Source organism: Opisthocomus hoazin, chromosome 14 (genome assembly GCF_030867145.1).
Source record: "Opisthocomus hoazin isolate bOpiHoa1 chromosome 14, bOpiHoa1.hap1, whole genome shotgun sequence".
Classification (NCBI taxonomy): Eukaryota; Metazoa; Chordata; class Aves; order Opisthocomiformes; family Opisthocomidae; genus Opisthocomus; species Opisthocomus hoazin.
Window position 1 is genome coordinate 1,676,540 of NC_134427.1, and position 18,707 is coordinate 1,695,246.

The 18,707-nt window shown below is 61.0% G+C and overlaps 1 protein-coding gene across 1 annotated transcript; it reads left to right on the forward strand.

Annotated features, from left to right (window-relative positions):
• Positions 1-3,347: 3,347 nt before the first annotated feature.
• Positions 3,348-6,205, forward strand: LOC104327475 (transforming growth factor beta activator LRRC32). Its single transcript, XM_075435887.1, has 2 exons — positions 3,348-3,467; positions 4,232-6,205. The coding sequence occupies exons 1-2, from the start codon at positions 3,348-3,350 to the stop codon at positions 6,203-6,205; spliced, it is 2,094 nt and encodes a 697-aa protein (XP_075292002.1).
• Positions 6,206-18,707: the final 12,502 nt, after the last annotated feature.

Below are 18,707 nucleotides of genomic sequence, written 5' to 3' on the forward strand. Positions count from 1 at the left end.
GTCGTGCGAGGAGGGTGCGCGCGGGAGGTTTTAGCAGAGCCCAGCAGGAGCAGGGCCTTGCTCCGGCGTTCCCGTCCGACGTCTCCGAATTCTGATGTATCTCAGCTCCGAGCCTGGGTGAGAATGAAGTGCTTAGTTCATAGACAAGCATCCGCGTGCCCAAGATGGCGAAGACAACACCAGTCCCCCTGGCTTCCCCTCCTCTCCGGCGGTGCTGGCTCTGCTCGTAGCGACGTGCCTTGGCTCAGCTGCCCAGCTTTCGGCGGGACTCCAGCTGCAGAAATGCAGCCAATCCCTACGGAGCGCATCGTCTGCAACCCTGCTGCCTCCCGCGCTCCTCTCTGCGGAGACGATCTCCAGGGAAGCCAGCTCGGCTGTTGGGTTCGGGGCCCCTTTTTGAGGGAAGGATTCCCTTCAGTAAAGGCTTTAGGTCGTGGCTCCCCACCCAAAGCTGCCCGGCCGTGGCTCCCCTCCGCGCCTTCGCACCCAGGGAAGCGGTTGCCGCTCTCCCTGCCGCCCGCTGTCCCCGTCAGGGGACTCGGTGTCCTCCGTCCGCTGAGCGAGCAGCGCCGGGTGCTTGGGAAGGGGCACCCGAGCGGCGCTGGGAGGGCGACGAGCAAAGCGCGTCGGCTCGTCCGTGTTCGGAGGAGCGTGGGGAGTCCTTCCCGCTCGCTGCGGGCCGGCGGCACTGCCCTGGCTCCCAGCCCAGCCCCGGGCTTTGGGGGACGGCGATGGCTGCGCCCACGTGTGAGCCTGATGCCCGCCCCGTGCCCCTCGCGCCAGGCTGGGACGAAGCCTCGCGGGCTCCCCAGCCAAAGCGTAACGGGAGAGGAGTCGGGGAAGAGACTCAGCTCCCCCTGCTACCTGTTGGAGCTGCACGGTGACGGACCGATGCCGTCCCGTGCCTCGACACCTTTATTCAAGACGCTATCTGTATATAAAATATACGTAATGTATATAAATCAGGATGTAAGTTTATGTGAATTGTCAATATTTTCTTTGCGAATAAAGCTTTTTCCCTGATCTCGGTCTCCTGGGTGGGAGTTCTTCCCCCGCCAACGCAGGAGCGTCTGCGGAGGGCATTCTGCCCGCGCCGTGCGGTGGGACGCGGCCGGAAGGCGAAGCAGCTCCCGCCTTCGGGGAGCAGTGGACGCGCGGCCGCTGCGGCTGCCGACGAGAGGCACCGGTGCCCGCGTCGGGCTCGGGACCGCGCGGCGTTGGCCTGCCCGCTCCCCGCTGTCACACGCAGAAAGCAGCATTGCTGTCACTCCTTCTTGGGAAAGACGTATAGATCTGATGTATTTAGCTCACCAGGTATATAATAATTAGATTTGCTGTATTTAGAGAACCCTAACTGCCTCCTCAGTGCCCGGGGGGGGTGCAGGTGCCCGTCGCCCCGCGGTACGGCTGTGACGCTGGGCAAGCGGCTTCGTGTCCTTTGCTGCCAACTCAGCCCTGCTGCTCGCTGCTCCCGGCCTTCGGAGACCTCGCAGGTGCTGCCTTTGGGGGAACAGAGGCATCGTTTTGTCGCAGACCGCTCTGCAGACCGGGCAGGAGGCCGGGAGATGCCCCGTGGTTTGCAGCAGCAGATCCCTTCCCGGTTCGCTCTGCCTTCGGCAGGGTCTGTGAAAAGCCTCTGGGTATTTGCGGGGTGCCTGGGACGGCTCTGGGTCCGCGCCGGGCTCCTGCCGAGGGAGTTCACAGCCTTGGGATGCAAACGCCCAGGGATTCTCCGCCGAGGTCCCTGATCAAAGTCAGGGACTTTTCAGCTGATTTCATCGGCCGTGCCCGCTGTGCAGACCCGTGCCCAGCAATTCGGGGTGCAGGGAGGAGAGGGCCGGGGTTCCCCGGGCGAGGCGGTGCCGGGGCTGGAGCGCTGGCATGGCGCGGTTCCTCCCCTGCGCCGCCTTCCGCTTTCGGGGCCCCGTGCTCGGCTGCTGATGGGCGACGAGGGACGCCGGAGGCAAAGGTTCATCCAGAGGTCGATGTTTCCGTGGCCGGAGCCGGACGGATGCCGCATCTGCACGGCTGCGCTGCCCTCGCCGCGCCTCCGAAAACGACGGCCTCGGGCCCCGGCTCAGGGTCCGGGTCCACCGCGGAGAGCGGAGAGGGCATCAGCCTCGAACACCGTCCGCGGGCCGAGGGCAGGCGGCTGTCACCGCCGCCGCGCGTGCCCTGGCTGGGACGTTGGGCTGGCTCCGGGCTGAGCCGTGTCCGGGGGGTGACCCAGTGCTCCCCACCCTGCCAGCGGTCAGGAGGCGAGGGCAGCAGCAGCAGGAGCCGGGCTGCTTCATCTTCTAGATACATATGCGCACGCATGTGTAAATATTTGTAATTTTTTAAATATATATATAAAAAAATATATTATTTTTCCTGCCAGACACGTGTCGGAAGAGCTCATCAGCTCTACAGCTGAAACTCATCCTTGGACAGTGGCGCAGCAGCCTGGAGATGCTCCCTCGGATGGGAAGGAAATTGGCCTCACCAAGCCAAAAACCCAACCGGAGCAGCCCGTGAAGCGCACGGGGAGCGTGTCCCCAGGGAGGAGGTCACTGCTGGGCAGCACAGGGGCACAGAGGCGTCACCACAGAAAGATGGGGTGCAGCTCTGGGCGCCCAGATACCACCCTGAGCCCAGATACCCATCCCGAGCCTGGCAGGGACACGGGGACATGGCAGCGAGGAGCCCACTGTGAGCTCCTGGGGAAGAGGAGGAGGAGGATGAGGAGGAGCAGGGGTTGCTGGCTCTGCGCATCCCACTGGGAGCGGGTGGCAAACCCCGGGGAGCCGTTGGATCCCCAGGGAGGGACAGGCACCCCAGGAGAGTCCCTCGGCTGGGCTGCGGCCACGCGGGGAGGGAGTTTTGCTCTGCCTTCGTGCAGCGAGCTCACCCGCGGCCCCGGAGATGCTGGGCGTCCCGGCAGGAGCCGGCACTGGGCACAGCCTGGCCCTGGCGCGGGGCAGAGGATGCTGGAGGAAGAGCAGGGTTGAGCAGGGGAACTCCCTCGAACCCCCTCGGCCTTCCCAAGTCCCACCGCTGGCATTTGATGCCTCCTGGCATTTGATTTTGGCGGTGGGTGCAAGCCCATCACCTGAGCGCCGGGTGCAGCCCTGCCTCCTCCCCGTCCCGCCGTTTCTCTTTCCCTTCCTGGTGGCTGCCTGCACTGTTTTTCCCCCTCTGCAATCTTAGGTCTTTCTTTTCCCACTTCCGTAGCTACGAACACCCACAGGCATTATCTCCTTCCCCCATCCCATCCTGAAGCCTATTTATACCCAGCCCGGCTCCTGCCCAGTTTGCCAGCGGGTGCCGGAGGAGCGGGACGGGGCCGGCAGTGCCCGCAGCCCAACATGCTCTTGTTTGAACACCGGCTGGCGGAAAGAGGATGCTTGCTGCTCTGGCTGCTCCCGTCTGTCCTCAGAGCCCAGTCTAACGGGGAGGCCAGGGCCAGGTCCACGCCGTGCCAGCAGGTAAGGCTGCTTTCCGAGGAGCCCCTGGGCTGGGACGGCCCCAGGAGCTTCGCTGGGTCCGAGCGGGGCTACGAGCATCCTTCTACATCTCCTCTCCGTGGCTCTCACCTCCCTCCAGCCCTTTGCTCTCTGCTCTCCCGTCTCCGAGCCAGTCCCCAGCACCCGGTGCCGGTGTCACCTTCCATGGGGGTGTCAGCTTGAGGTGCTTGCTGAGGCAGGGTGGTCGCAGGGGGGCTCAGACAGCTGCCACGGGGGTTAGCGAGGCAGTCAGGAGCCTGGATGCGGAGCGGGTGGTTTCTGGCCCCCAACCCACCACTTTCGTGGCGGGTTGGGGGCCAGAAACCACCCGCTCCGCATCCAGGCTCCCAGCTCCAAACCAGTTTGGACAGAAAGGGATGGTGGAGCCCACTAGGACGGTGCCCTTCCTCCGCTCAGACGGGACAGGGATGCTCTGGACCGGTCCCAGTGCCCTCCAGACACTGGGTTTGCCCCACCAGCCTGCTGCATCTTTGATGCTTACAGGAAAGTTTTGCTCATCTTGCTTGCTGGGACAAGGACAGCCAGAAACAACTGGGCAGTACCAGCCAGAGCCTTGACAAGCCAGCCTTCACCCCGGGGACGTGCTCCTCTTCCCTGAGCATTTGATGGCCCCTTCCCATCCCAGGCTTGGGAAGGGGGAGCGGTGCTCATTTCCACATCTTGGGCAGCAGCTGGCTGTGGTTCGCAGCCCCTCTCGTGCTGACGGCATCTCTCCCTCCCTGCAGAGCCCCACGAAGGTGTCTTGCAAAGGGCTTGGGCTGCGCAAGTTTCCAAAGGAACTTGGCCAAGGAGTGAAGCACCTCGAGCTCTCCAACAACTTCATCCAAAACCTTTCGGGCAGCCACGTGCCGGGGTTAGGGCAGCTGGAGTACCTGGACCTGTGCTTCAACCGGCTGGAAGCCGTGTCAGCCACCACGCTGGCTCAGCTGCCCCAGCTGCGCTCTCTGCTCCTGCGGTCGAACCGCCTGGACCGCAATTACCTCGCTAACGGGCGAGCCTTTCGTTTGCTCAGCAATATAGAGGTCCTGGACCTGTCGGCAAACAACCTGGAGAGCCACATGGCCGGCTGGTACGTCAGAAACCTCACCACGCTGAGGGTGCTCGATCTCTCCGGGAACAAGATGACCAGGCTGCCGGCGGGGATCTTCTGGAGCACGTCACGGCTGCGGGAGCTCGACCTCAGCGACAACTACATCGTGGACATCGAGGAGGGAGCTTTTGAGGCCCTGGAAGAGCTGGAGGTGGTGAACTTGGCTTTGAATTCCCTCCACTGTATCTCTGGCTTCAGCCTCGCGCAGCTGCGAGTTTTAAATCTCAGCCACAACGCCCTGGAGCTCTTCGCCTCGGAGGAGGGGGCAGAGCCGTACCTGCTCCGAGTGCTCGACTTGAGCCATAACAGACTCCTCTATTTTCCGGAGCTCCCCGGAGCCCGTTACCTCACCCATTTAAACCTCTCCAACAACCTGATCGCTTCCCTGCTCCCAGGCTCTCGCGGTCCGGGGGAGTTTGCGCTGCGCTACGAGGAGATGGCGAGGTTTAACGGGACCTCGCGTGCCCCGGCTGCTCTGGCACTCGTAGCTGACTTGGATCTGAGCAACAACCGGCTCCAGCTGTTCCCGCTTGCCTTCTTCCATGGCCTGGGCTCCCTGCGCAGCCTCAGCCTGGCCAGGAACTGTCTCCAGGACGTAGCCGGGGAGTCGCCGGCCGGCGGCACGGAGCCCAGCGACCGCTCGCCGGAGCGTGCCGGCCTCCCCGTGCGCTGGCTGGACCTCCGTGGCAATGCCATCCGCGTGCTGCCGCGCTGGTTTTTCGATTCTCTGCCACAGCTGGAAAGGATTGACCTGGGCTCCAACAGCCTCCAGCCTTGCGAGAGCCCGGGGAGCGACTGGGGAGGGAGCTGGGGAGGGGGCTCTCGAGTTCCAGCCCCAGGAGGCTCCTGCACCCCCTTCTACAACTTGCCTCGCCTGAAGCACCTGAGTCTTCGCAAGAACAACATCACCAGGCTGCACCCCTACACCTTCAACCAGACCTCGCTGCTCTCCCTCGACCTGTCCGGGAATGAGGGCTTGTTCGTGTCTAAGGAAGCCCTGGGGGGGTTGGAGTTTTCCCTGCAGAAGCTCTCCCTGAGGGGCAACCAGATGGACAACAGCAAGGCAGAGCTCCCCTGCCTGGACACGCTCAAAGTCTTGGACCTCTCGGGCAATAATTTGAGCCTTTTGCCCACGGGGCTTTTCTGCTCCCCGCTGGAAAGCCTGGACGTTCGCCACAACAACCTGCTGACGCTGGACAGGCCGGCGCTCGCGAGCTGGTCCCGCAGCCTGAAGGACGTCTCCGTCGCTGGAAACCCCTTCAGCTGCTGCTCGCTGGCCTGGCTGGACACGCTGCAGGCGGCCGGCGTGGGCGTGCGGGACCTGGACGAAGCCCTCTGCGCCTACCGCGACGAGAGCAGGAACTTCTCGGCCAAGATCGCCAGCAGTCCTCGGTGGCTTTGCCCACGTCCCGAGGGCACCAGCCCTCTGGCTCTGCTCGTGGTCATGATGGGCCTTTTCCTCCTCAGCTCCGGGGCTTGCTGCCTGCTGAGGAGACGGCAGAAGTCACCGGGGTTTGCGGGACTCCAGAGCAACAGGGTCTTCCCCCACCGCCCCGAAAAAGAGGAGCCAGCCGAGGCGAAGCCCGCAGACAGCGTCACCAAAGTGTAGCCCAGCCCTGGGGAGCAGGAACTGTGGCGGTCGGTCAGAACTCTAATTATTGTTAATAATATTAGTAATACTGTTGTGTTTCAGACCTCCTCCCCTCACCGGCATCCTGCGTGCGTGGCAAACCCAAGGCGGGGAGCGTGGCTGGTGCTGAGCTCTGGGCTGGGCGGAGGTGGTCTCGGGGCCACCTCTCCTTCTCGAGAAGGAAGGTGCGCCCGTCTGCTCTGTTCCCTGCTAGAAATTAAACGCTCTGTAAGCAGTTGCGGGGGGGTTTTCTGCCCCGCCGTCACACGCTCCCATCACCCGGGACAAGAGACCAAGGCCTGGGCTGGCTGGGTTGACCTGCTCCCCCCGAACCCCTCAGGCTCTGCCTGTGGAGAGGGAATTGGCTCCATTGGTGGCACCTGGGCGTTTCACACCTTTCCCGGCAGTCTCTGCCTTATAAAGAGGTTTGATAGCTCAGCTGAGTCCCTGCTCAGCTCCCGAAGGGGTTCCTCAGCCCAGTGCTGCTGGAGCGGCAGGGAACGGTGTGTGCCAGCAGCCAGGGCAGGAGGGGGTTCTGCAGCATCCCACCCACCTCTCGTCTGCCCCTTCCTGCCACGCTGGCATCCGAACGCTGCCGTGGGGCTGGCAGGGCTCGGGATGACCCCGGGCACTGCTGCGGGCGCAGGAGGGAAATCTGCCCCGTCCTCACCCGCTGAGGCAGCGAGAACGACAGAGGACGAACCGGTCTCTTGCCGTCCCCGGCTGGCGCTGGGTCGCGGGCTCTCCGAGGTGGGTGCGGGACGTTCCCCGCTCCGCGCCCGGGCTCTCGAGCCAGCGGCGGCAGCTCGGGCTCCATCGCAGCGGTACGTGCTGTCTCGCGCAGGGGCAGGCAGCAGGATGGAGCGATGCTGAGCAGGTCTGCCTGCGGGAGCCGTGGTCCTCAGCGCGTCCAGCACCCTCTGGGCATCTGGTCCATGCATGGCCAATGTTGAAGATGGGGGAGCTGTGCCCTTGGGTAGGGAGAAGGCACGAAGGGGGACAGCAAGCTGCGGTAGAGATGCGGGCTGGCTGCTGTCGTGGTGTGGTGGGTGCGATGCTCCCGGGCTGCAGGCACCGGCCGGCTGTCTGTCCCAGGGCAACACGTCCGGCCGCCCAAGGCAGAGCGGTGCTGCACCCCCAGGACGGCAGCCGGGTGCCCGAAGAGCACGTGAGGGGCTGGGGCCAGCTCTGGAGAGGGTAAAAATCAGACTCTTGGGCATGGCATCTCTTTGGTTCAGGACAAGGGGCAATGGGCACAAACTGAGGCACAGGAAGTTCCGTCTGAACAGGAGGAAGAACTTCTTCCCTCTGAGGGTGACGGAGCACTGGCCCAGGCTGCCCAGGGAGGCTGTGGAGTCTCCTTCTCTGGAGACATTCAAGACCCGCCTGGACAAGGTCCTGTGCAGCCTGCTGTAGGTGACCCCGCTTGGGCAGGGGGGTTGGACTAGATGACCCACAGAGGTCCCTTCCAACCCCTACTATTCTGTGATTCTGTGGTTCCAGGTTGGAAGTCCCCAGCTGGCCCAGGCCACCCACTTGCCCACACACCTGTTGGGCTAGGGACTGAGAGAGAAAAAGGGCTTGGAAGTCACTTAAAATCCCAATCACTTAACTTGTCTTTTTTTTTTTCCTCCTTTCAAGCTTATCGTGGTTTTACTGTGCAGCAAAGGGCGTTTTTGCTATAAAACATCTGCCTTCCCCATGCTGGCTGCACTGCCGCCGGGCCTGCGGCTCCCTGCCCTTTGATGGGCATCCAGCTCCCGAGGGACCCCAGCGCCTTTGATGACCCCCTGTGTCCACCCCGCCTCCATTTCCCTTTGATCTGACCCCTCTGCTCCTCGTCAGGGCAAGCGGCCGGCCGTGCCGCTGCCCCGGGGCATGGCGGGGAGCCTGGCACTGCGCGTCACCACCCCGCAGGGACCTTCGGGACGGGAACCCAGCCTCCCGCTCCGGGGCGGCTCTTCGCCGGACCTCCAGCTTCCACACGCTCCTGCTCCCGTGTCCGTCTCGCTCGCCAAAGTCCCTCATGTTCCGTCTGAACATGAGGAAGAACTTCTTCCCTCTGAGGGTGACGGAGCACTGGAACAGGCTGCCCAGGGAGGCTGTGGAGTCTCCTTCTCTGGAGATATTCCAGACCCACCTGGATAAGGTCCTGTGCAGCCTGCTCTGGGTGACCCTGCTTCGGCAGGGGGTTGGACTAGATGACCCACAGAGGTCCCTTCCAACCCCTACTATTCTGTGATTCTGTGATTCTGTGGTGCGTGCCAGCCGCTGCCAGCCCTCGTCCTCTCTCCGTCCCCTGGTCCAGCACTGATCCCAGCCAATGTCACCAGGGAGACACAACCTATGGGCTCTGGGGATGAAGCTCAGCGTGCCGGGAGCCACCATGTCCCCCTCGGTCACTTCTGCACCTCTCCAAAGCAGGGTACCCTGTCCTCACGTGGCACCTGAGCTCCCTGGGGTATGGATGGGCTTTCCTGCGTGCCCATGGAGCCCGTGACAGCAGGTGGGTGAGCTCAGCCTGGCCGTGCCAGCCTCATTCCCCGGCCCGGGCACTGGGTGACATTGCAGGGACACTCTTCGTGTCGTGTCCCCACAGACCAGCACCGTGCTGGGCCGGTGGCACCTGGGGACAGCGAGCTGCTGCTGCCCTGAGTTTCCTCCGGGGATTAGAGCATCTGCTAAAGCGCGTACTGAAGATGGGAGGAAGGATCCTGGTGGTGGTTTCACCCTGCAGGGAAGGGTCCCAGAGGCACGTAAAACTTTGGGGTGAGAGGTGCTGGCCTTGCTAAAGGACGGGGAGGCTGCCAGCGCCCGGGGAGGGGGAGGTAAGCTTGAAAGCTGATGAGAACCTGGAGAAGGCGACCAAGAAGGGCTGAGAAGGTACAGAAACTGAGCCAGGGAAGTGGCCTGTCGGGTTATGATCTTTACTGATGGCCGTGTGCTTTCCCTAGCTGAAGAAAAACGGGATTCCAGGCTGTGGTCTCACAGGTACCACAAGAAGAACTGAATCCACGCGGGTGCTGAGGGCAATGCCCCCTTCTCCCGGCAGCAGGAAAAGCGAGGTGCTTCTAGCTCGGCCGGAGCAGGGCCCGGGGCGAGCACCCACGGCTCGTCCTGGCACAGGGGACAACGAGGGGTGACCAGGCTGGCCGGACCCTGCCTCCACCACCACGTTCATGTCAGCAGAAACCAGCACGAGTTGCCCACGAGGTCGAGAGACAGCCAGCTGCGGTGCTGACTGGTGTTACTGGGAGGGCTGTGCCCTGCGTCCCGCACTGCTCCTCAGCCTGAGCATCCCACGGCTCGGGGAAACGCTCTCCTTATCCCAGGGACCTCTTGGCATCGCGAGCTTTTTCCTGACCCAAAATGAGGGTGGAAGATCTGTAGAATATTGAAGTTCAGACAAATAAAGTGATGATGCCAAAAATGTTGCGTTTTCGTGTCAGGCTGTAAGGCACCAGGAGCATAAATTTTGGTCTGAAAAAAGAGCAGTGGTGGTTGACATGTTGTGACCGTTTACAAATTTTCTAGAGAACTCGTTGAGAAATCCAGCAAAAACTCATTCTTTCCAGTGGAAAGCCTTCGCATTTCACTGGATCTGCATTTTCAAAGAAAAATAGATTTTATCAAAAATTTCCAACTAACTGTTCTGCTAACTCATGTGGAAATTACCTTGTCTGCATCTAACTTGAATTCAAGGACTTTTTTTTTTCTTTTCCTTTTTCCCCTTTTCTCCATGGAGATGAGAGCCAGAGCTTCATCCGCTTCGAGCTGAAGAATTTCCTGGTCGCTGGCTGGCAGAGAGCGCTCCTCATCCTCTGCATGTAGATGGAGCAGGGGTTAGCCCGAACCCCCCCAACCCCGCTCCAAGAGAACGCGAGACGAGGTCTGAAACCGTCGTGGCAGCGAAGGTTGTGTTCCTCCCGGCAGCTCCTGCCCCGGGTTTCACCCGAGAGCAGAGCTCAGGTACGTCCCCTTCCACGCGCAGACGGCAGCAGAACGGCCGCTGAAGGTCACAGAATCACAGAATAGTAGGGGTTGGAAGGGACCTCTGTGGGTCACCCAGTCCAACCCTCCTGCCGAAGCAGGGTCACCTACAGCAGGCTGCACAGGACCTTGTCCAGGCGGGTCTGGAATATCTCCAGAGAAGGAGACTCCACAGCCTCCCTGGGCAGCCTGGGCCAGGGCTCCGTCACCCTCAGAGGGAAGAAGTTCTTCCTCATCTTCAGCTGGAGCTTCCTCTGCTTCAGTTTGTGCCCGTTGCCCCTTGTCCTGTCACTGGGCACCACTGAAAAGAGCTTGGCCCCATCCTCCTGACACCCACCCTGCAGATATTTATGGGCATTTCTGAGGTCCCCTCTCAGCCTTCTCTTCTCCAGGCTGAACAAGCCCAGTTCCCTCAACCTCTCCTCGTATGGGAGATGTTCCAGTCCCCTCCTCATCCTCTCAGCCCTCCGCTGGACTCTCTCCAGTAGCTCCTCATCTTTCTTGAACTGGGGAGCCCAGCACTGGACACAGAACAGGTCGCTTCGCTTTTCTTTTTTGCTGACGTTGCCGCGATGCGCGTTCCCGAACGCGGTCGATCTCCCAAACCATCGTCTTGCGTGTCCTGGCTCCCGCAGCCGGGCGCCTCGTACGTGCTCCGAACGTGGCGTTTGCTCTGCGGCTTCGGGATGGGGCCGGAGGCTGGTGGCGGCGGCTCGTCCCCGTGTGTCACCTCGGGGATGTCAGCCCGCCTGTCCCTCCCGTTCGCAGGGCTGTGCCACCGCTGCTTTCCATTATCACTCGCTGCCACGGCCTCTTCTGCGTGACTCGACAAAACTCCCCTGGCAGCTATTTCTAGCCTAGTTGGAGAGGTCGGGCGTGTTATTCATGACACTTTCTTCCTCTCTGGTGGGGCTCTGGCCGGGCTGGGACCTGCCACCAGCTCTCCAGCACGCAGAGGAGATGGGGAACGCAGCTCCCACCACCTCCCCGGCCTGGCAGAGTCCTGCGCTGCCTTCTGCGGCATCGCTGTCCCGGGCTGTCCCGGGGTGCTGGGTGGGGAACGCAGATGCAGACACATGTTCTGCAGCTGGATCCCCCAGCCCAGCTGTCCCGTGGCGCTGGGGACAGGGCGTGCCGCAGAGCCGGCTCTGGGCTGCCCGCGGTGGGACACGGCTGCAGGCAGCTCATGAAGCGTCACCCAGCGCTCTGTCCCCTGACAGCTCGAACCCGCAGGCAGGTACGGACCCGTGGTCCCTGGTCCCGGCTTTGGGACTTGGGAGCGGCCCCGTGGCGAGGGGGGGGGAAGCCACGGCGTCCGGTGAAGCTGGAGGGCGTCGTGTGTAAGCGGCTCCGGAGGAGATCAGCTGGCAGGAACGCGTCCTCGCAGGTCCCCGTCACCCCCAGCCTGCTTGTCAGTATCCTGCTGTGGTGAGGTCACCGGCTCCATCGCTACCTCAGAAAGAGGAAGGAGAACCTTATAAGGGGACCTTATAAATGCCTACAAATATCTGCAGGGTGGGTGTCAGGAGGATGGGGCCAAGCTCTTTTCAGTGGTGCCCAGTGACAGGACAAGGGGCAATGGGCACAAACTGAGGCACAGGAAGTTCTGTCTGAACATGAGGAAGAACTTCTTCCCTCTGAGGGTGACGGAGCCCTGGCCCAGGCTGCCCAGGGAGGCTGTGGAGTCTCCTTCTCTGGAGATATTCAAGACCCGCCTGGACAAGGTCCTGTGCAGCCTGCTCTGGGTGACCCTGCTTGGGCAGGAGGGTTGGACTAGATGACCCACAGAGGTCCCTTCCAACCCCTACCATTCTGTGATTCTGTGAACGGCTTTGCTAAAGGACAGCATCCGCCTGCAGCAGGACAGTCACCTGGCACCCAGGGTGGCCCTCACCAGCATCCCCAGCCTCCGGCGGGGACAGGGTGCTCCCGGGCGCCCGCCGGCAGCGGGGATCTCATCCACGACCTCTGGGACGTGGCAGGAGCTGGCCGGGGAGCACGACCTGCCTCCTCGCCAAGACATCAGCACCACATGACAGCGTGCCACCACCGTCTGCGTCACCACAGCCCCGCGCTGTCACAGCCTCCCAGGCAAAGGGATGTGGCTCCTCACGCGGTCCGTTGGCTGGTCGGTAGGTGAGCGTGGGGTGGGGGAGCGCCGAGCTCGCCAGTGGTGGCTTGAGGGGACAATGAGCTGGCTGCTGGCAGGGGAACCCGTGGAAGGTCCTCGTGGGAAGCTGCCTCTCCTCAGCCTGGAAGCCACAAGCCATTGCAGGCTGGGATGATACATGGGGAGGGGGCTCCAGGTGCTTACGCCGGTCACAAACTGTTCATGGGCCTTTGCTTTGGCCCCTGTCTGAGCCCCAGTAGTGGGGGACAAGAACCTTTGCCCATCCAGGAGAACTATTTGACATTCCTCTGCTAATTAGCTTCATGCCAGGAGCGAGCTCTGCGTGCAGGCAAGCCCCAACCCAGCAGCAGGTCTTCTCCTTGCCCTCCTATGAGCTCCTCCTCGAGCTTTCCCCTCCTGACTGTGTCCCCAGGGCAGCCATGGCCATTTCCAGTGTCCCTCCCCTGCTCCTCGCCAGCTCCCCACTGGTCTTTTCCCCCTGCCCAGCGCCCGCAGACGAAGCCCCAGCGGCGCGGCTGCGCTTTCTCCCCGCAGAGGCTCTCGGCGTGGGCAGGCTGGGGAAGGGAAGCCTTCCTCCAGGGCTGGGAATCCCCTCCTGCCCTCCTCCTTCCCCGAGGGAGAGCCTGACACGGAAGGGGAAGGGGTATTTTTAGCTCTTACCCTACGGTTGTTTCAAGGATTGAGCTAAAAAGAGGAATTTACCTCAATGAAGGATCGCTTTTGCTTCAAAAGGAAGCCTTTTTTTTTTTATTTTCTTTCTTCCTCCCTACTACTCAGTCATTGCAAAACTTTTCTGCGAAGAGGGATTGGTAAAAATCACCTTTCGTGGGAGGCAGCGGGCTCGAGCAGGAGATGGGCGTCAGAAAGCGCTGGACACCGCTCCCTGTGCTGGCACTGGGTCCTGGTGCCCTGGCCCGGCTCCCACGGAGACCTCGCATCTCAAAGGAAGGGGATGGGGTGGCACGAAGCCCCTCTGCCCCAGCGCTCGGCGCAGCTCCCAGCACCGGAGAAGCTGCAAGATGCCTCCTCCTGCCCGACCATCCTCGCACATCTCCTCTCTGCATTCCTGCTCTCCAGCAGCTTTTCCTGAGTGTTGCTCCTGGCTTTTCCCGACACCCCTGGGATCCCAGCTGCTCTTGCCTTCCCTGCTGCCGTCCGACCCCAGTATGCACCAGCTATGGCAACCCATCTGAGATCCTCCAGCTCCCAGACTAAGGTGCCATCCACACCGTGAGGAGTTTGCCTGAAAACAATACGGTTAATAGGGGAAAAAGGTGCCTCGCTGCAAGGTGAGAGTGGCCAGCACCAACACGGCAGGCAGGAGCATGGTGAAAGCAGGTTCTTCAGGGACCCGACCGGGAGATGGTGGCCCTTAAAAGCAAAACCACTGGCCAGGAGATGGCAATATGGCCTCAAGTTGCGTCAGGGGAGGTTTAGATTGGATATTAGGAAAAATTTATTTACTGAAAGAGTGGTCAGACATTAGACCAGGCTGCCCAGGGAAGCGGTGGAGTCCCCATCCCTGGAGGGGTTCAAAAAGTGTGTGGATGTGGCACTTTGGGACATGGTTTGGCAGGCGTGGTGGTGTTGGGTTGACGGTTGGTCTTGATGATCTTAGAGGTCTTTTCCAACCTTAATGATTCTATGATCTATGAATATCCCCTCTCCTTTCTGGGCCTGGCACTGCGCAGAGCAGAGAAGGGGTCAGCCCCTTGTGCCGGGGATGGGTCCACTTTGGTTTGGAAGCTCTAACCCTACTCGGACCTGCTGCTGGACTGAACAGCTCGGTCAACGGCAGGATGACAGTCCATGTCCCACTGAGGCGGTCGGGCGTCCCCGTCCTGAAGCTCAGCCCATGCTGGCCGCAGCGGGTGCCGGTGTGTGAATGCCGTAGCCCCTATGGCCAGCGGGGACTGCAAGGTCCTGCCCCGGGGACAACAGCCCCAGGCATCAGTGCTGGGGCCACCCCGCCTGGACAGCAAGCCCTGACCTTCCTCCTCGTCCACCTGCGCAGAGCTGGGCTTGCACATTGCCCACCTTCGTGTCCTGCTCAGGGGAGACCAGGGGACTGCTGACCATCCTGACCCTCTCGTCTGAAGACCTCTGCAGGGTCCGGTTGTGCTGAAGGTTGCTTTTCCTTGGGCTGGTCCATGCAGCTGGTGAGATCACGTTAGAAATCACACCAGAAGGATGAGCATCTCCCACAGAGCCTGCCTTCCCACTGAGACCTCCTCATCCCTCAGCAGAGATGGGGCACTGGGACGCTGTGGAGCAAGAACCAGCAAAGCAGCTGCTCCGGGCAGGCTGGGTGCAGGACACCTGCTGCAAAGGAGGCCAGGGCAGAGCGACTGTAACTGGGAGGGACTGGAAGCCACTGGAGCCCCTGTGTGCCTCTGGCTGGAGTCTGAAGAAGGAGGTGCCTGGTTAGACGTGCCCAGCATGCGGGATTGCCTTTCCTTGGCCATTCCTGCCTTGCATGTACTTGGTGAACCCCCGCCATCCCTCTGCCCACTGACCACATGATGCCCCAAAAAGCACCCAGGCACCTCCCAACACCGACAAAAGCAGCTTTTCCTGGTCAGAAAATTCCTGATCCCTCCAGAAGCTGTTCAGATTTCCCCTCAGCGTTCCCCGGGGGCCCAAGACATTTCCCTATTCCCCAAGGCTGAAAAGGGAACTTACAAAGAATATGATTTCATAACAGCAAAATCCTCAGGGTTAGAGTGAAAGGAGCACTTGGGCTAGCACGGGGGAGAAGCGTGGACACCGTATACGCCTGCGGGTCAAGGTAAGAGAGGGATCTGCGAAGGCCATGATTGGGAAGGTGGGCTGTCAAAGAAAGACCAGGGACTTCCAGCGTGCAGGGACAACCAGCAGGACCGCACTGACTCAAGAAAGGTGGAAGCTGAACTGTGTCGCTGTGGTGAGACCAGTCTGACTTCGGTCTCGCCAGGCACGCCGGATGACTTCATGGCAAAGGACCCCAGCTTTATCCCAAGCCCTAAGGGGTCTCGCAGCACCGAGCTGTTGGTCACATGGCAGGGCCCCAGGCACCCCAGGGTGCTGTCACCCTGTCCCACACAGCACCAGCGTCTGGCCCCAGCAGTGGGTGCTGCTTCATGGGGCTCTTCTATCTCAGCCTTCAGGGTCCTGTGACAACTATAAGCAAAACCCATCACGCCAGGGACTTAACGGGGACCATCTCTCGCTGCAGAGCTCTGGCTGGAAGCGGAGCAGGGACAGAGATCGGGTTCATCTCCAGCGTGTGCCACCTGGGGTTGGAGCCAGAGAGACGTTGATCTTCCATGGGACGGCAGTGCCAGGCCCCAGGTGCCACTGCAGCCACACAAACCGCAGCTTCCTGAAACAGCAGGGATGCTGGGGGAGACGCTGGGCTGACGGAGGAGCAGCTGAGTTGGGCTGAAGAGCTGGGGGCTTGTAGAAAACAGAGAAAAGAGACAAACCAGAACATGGCGTTTGGTGTTTAGACTTGGGTTATCCCTTGTCCTCTCCAACTGGGACTCTGCTTTCCGCAGCCAGGAAAGCATTTCCCACCCTGAAATACCCAGGGACAATTTTCTAAGTACCGATTGCAGTGAGAAAAGGCTCCTCTTGCCCTAAGCCAGGGGGTCCCAGCCCAACAGTGGGGACGTTCAGGCAGTGGCAATGCAGCCAGCAGGATGCCCGGAGCAGGGCAGGCTTCTTCCTCGGACCACGCCGACGCAGAAACCCATGGACACAGAAATCCAGATGTTGCTGGCCTCCACGTGCGCTCTGCAGAGACGTCCAAGCTGTGTGCCCTGACGAGCAGCTCAGCAAATGTGCTTTTATCCTGTGCCCTTCCTAGTCCTGCTGAAAAAGCATTCCTCAGCTGACGAGAGCTTGCTGTAACTTCGGAGCCCTTTGGTCTCAGCCCGCAGGCATCAGGGAGAGGAAGGTTAATGGGATCAGAACCAGCCAATTCCACTGAATACAGCGTCCCTTTTTTCTCTCTGTCCTTTAATTAAGCCCCTTGTAACTCTGCTTGGGATTGGGGAGTGACCTCGGCGCTTTCATCGCGGGACCCTTCCTCATGGGCCGTTGCTCCGGCACAAAGCACCCTGACCTTCTCATCCCAAGGGAGCAGTGTGGGCAGGTCAACAATTCAAGCTGCGTCTCCCAGTTTCAGTGCACATGACAGCAAGTCAAAGGGAGGTCATGGGGGGATGCTGGCCAGCCGCCCAGTTACGTCCTGGAAAGGGAAAGCACCGTCCAGCGAGAAGGGAAGTTGCGCAGAGAGGGAGAAAGTGAAAGCCCAAAGCGGAGGTCTCCAACCTGTGACTGCTTCCAAAAGAAGCTGCTGTCAGCTGGGCTTGGCTCTCAAATGTCACCTCCCGCTGCGGGAAAACACCAGCCTACCTGGTTCCTGCAGGTCTTTGCAGCGCCGAGGCTGCGCTTTTGTTTTTCTGCTTATGGAAGAGAAAGATTTAGAAAAAAACCCGCCTTGTGACAAGCATGTGCAAGCCACGGAAATGCCACCACAAACCAGCCCCTGTCCGAGCAGGCACCGTTTCCCCAGCTGCATCATTCCTGCCAGCTGTACGCTCGTTCCTGCAGCGGAACGGGCGCTTCTGCGGCCGGGCCCCAGCCCCAGGGCTGGCTCACGGGCGTGCATGCAGCAGTTTGCCCGCAGCTGGGCTGGCTGTGAGGCAGCCCGTGGACTTTAAGCTCATTTTCTTGGCTTGGAGAGGCAGTTATGCTGCTGTCAGGGACCTGGCGTTAGCAGCACACCTCAAAGCATCAGTCCTGATCCGGAAAGCCCAGTGACAAAGTCACAGAATCACGGAATGTCAGGTGTTGGAAGGGACCTCTGTGGGTCACCCAGCCCAACCCCCTGCCCAAGCAGGGTCACCCAGAGCAGGCTGCACAGCACCGCGGCCAGGCGGGGCTGGAATATCTCCAGAGAAGGAGACTCCACAGCCTCCCTGGGCAGCCTGGGCCAGGGCTCCGTCACCCTCAGAGGGAAGAAGTTCTTCCTCGGGTTCAGCTGGAGCTTCCTCTGCTTCAGTTTGTGCCCGTTGCCCCTCGTCCTGTCGCTGGGCACCACTGGAAAGAGTCTGGCCCCATCCTCCTGACCCCCACCCTGCAGATATTTCTAAGCATCTATTAGGTCCCCTCTCAGCCTTCTCTTCTTCAGGCTGAACAAGCCCAGCTCCCTCAGCCTCTCCTCGTAGGAGAGATGCTCCAGTCCCCTCCTCATCCTCGTAGCCCTCCGCTGGACTCTCTCCAGTAGCTCCTCATCTTTCTTGAACTGGGGAGCCCAGCACTGGACACAGCACTGCAGATGGGGCCTCACTAGGGCAGAGCAGAGGGGGAGGAGAACCTCCCTCGCCCTGCTGCCCACACTCCTCTTGATGCACCCCAGGATCCCCTTAGTCCTTCAGCTGTCCCCGTGCGCTTTGGGGTGCTGAGGGCAACAGAAAGCCCCATCACAGCCAGGGACGGGGCTTAGCAGCGCTGACGAGCTGCAGACAGCCCCACGCCGAGCTGGATCCTGCCCTGCCCACATCTGTTCGGTTTGAGGCTGTTTCTCAGCTTTGCCTGGGCAGGGCTGCAGAGCGGGGTGAGGAGGAGGGAGCCCTTGCACCTTCCCGCAGCAGGGAGAGGCTGCTTTAACCCAGTTACGGTGAAATTTGGTGGTGGGCTGCATGCCAAGACCTCTCGCACGTCTCCCCTTCTTTCTCTGCAGTTATGAACCACACGCAGCTGCCGATGCCCCGACTGGGATGATGGGTCACCGAGATGCTTGGTCTGTAGGAAACGGGGTGAGGTCGGTGTCTAGGGACACGATTTCCCCACATTGGTCGGTGAAGTGGATAGAGAACTGGCTGAATGGCAGAACTCAGAGGGTTGTCATCAGCGGCGCTGAGTCTAGTTGGAGGCTGGTGACAAGTGGTGTCCCTCAGGGGGTCAGTACTGGGCCCAGTCTTGTTTAACTTCTTCATCAACGACCTGGATGAAGAGTTAGAATGTACCCTCAGCAAGTTTGCTGACGACACCAAACTGGGAGGTGTGGTAGATACACCAGAAGGCTGTGCTGCCATTCAGCGTGACCTGGATAGGCTGGAAAGCTGGGCAGAGAGGAACCTGATGAGGTTCAACAAGGGCAAGTGCAGGGTCCTGCACCTGGGGAGGAACAACCTCATGCACCAGTACAGGCTTGGGGTGGACCTGCTGGAGAGCAGCTCTGCGGAGAGGGACCTGGGTGTCCTGGTGGACGACAGGTTAACCATGAGCCAGCAGTGTGCCCTGGCTGCCAAGAAAGCCAATGGGATCCTGGGGTGCATCAGGAGGAGTGTGGGCAGCAGGGCGAGGGAGGTT

Coding starts and splice junctions, on each gene's coding strand:
- LOC104327475 (XM_075435887.1), top strand. CDS start 3,348: ATGCTCTTGTTTGAACACCGGCTGGCGGAAAGAGGATGCTTGCTGCTC. Junction 3,468..4,231: donor GGTCCACGCCGTGCCAGCAG/GTAAGGCTGCTT, acceptor CCCTCCCTGCAG/AGCCCCACGAAGGTGTCTTG.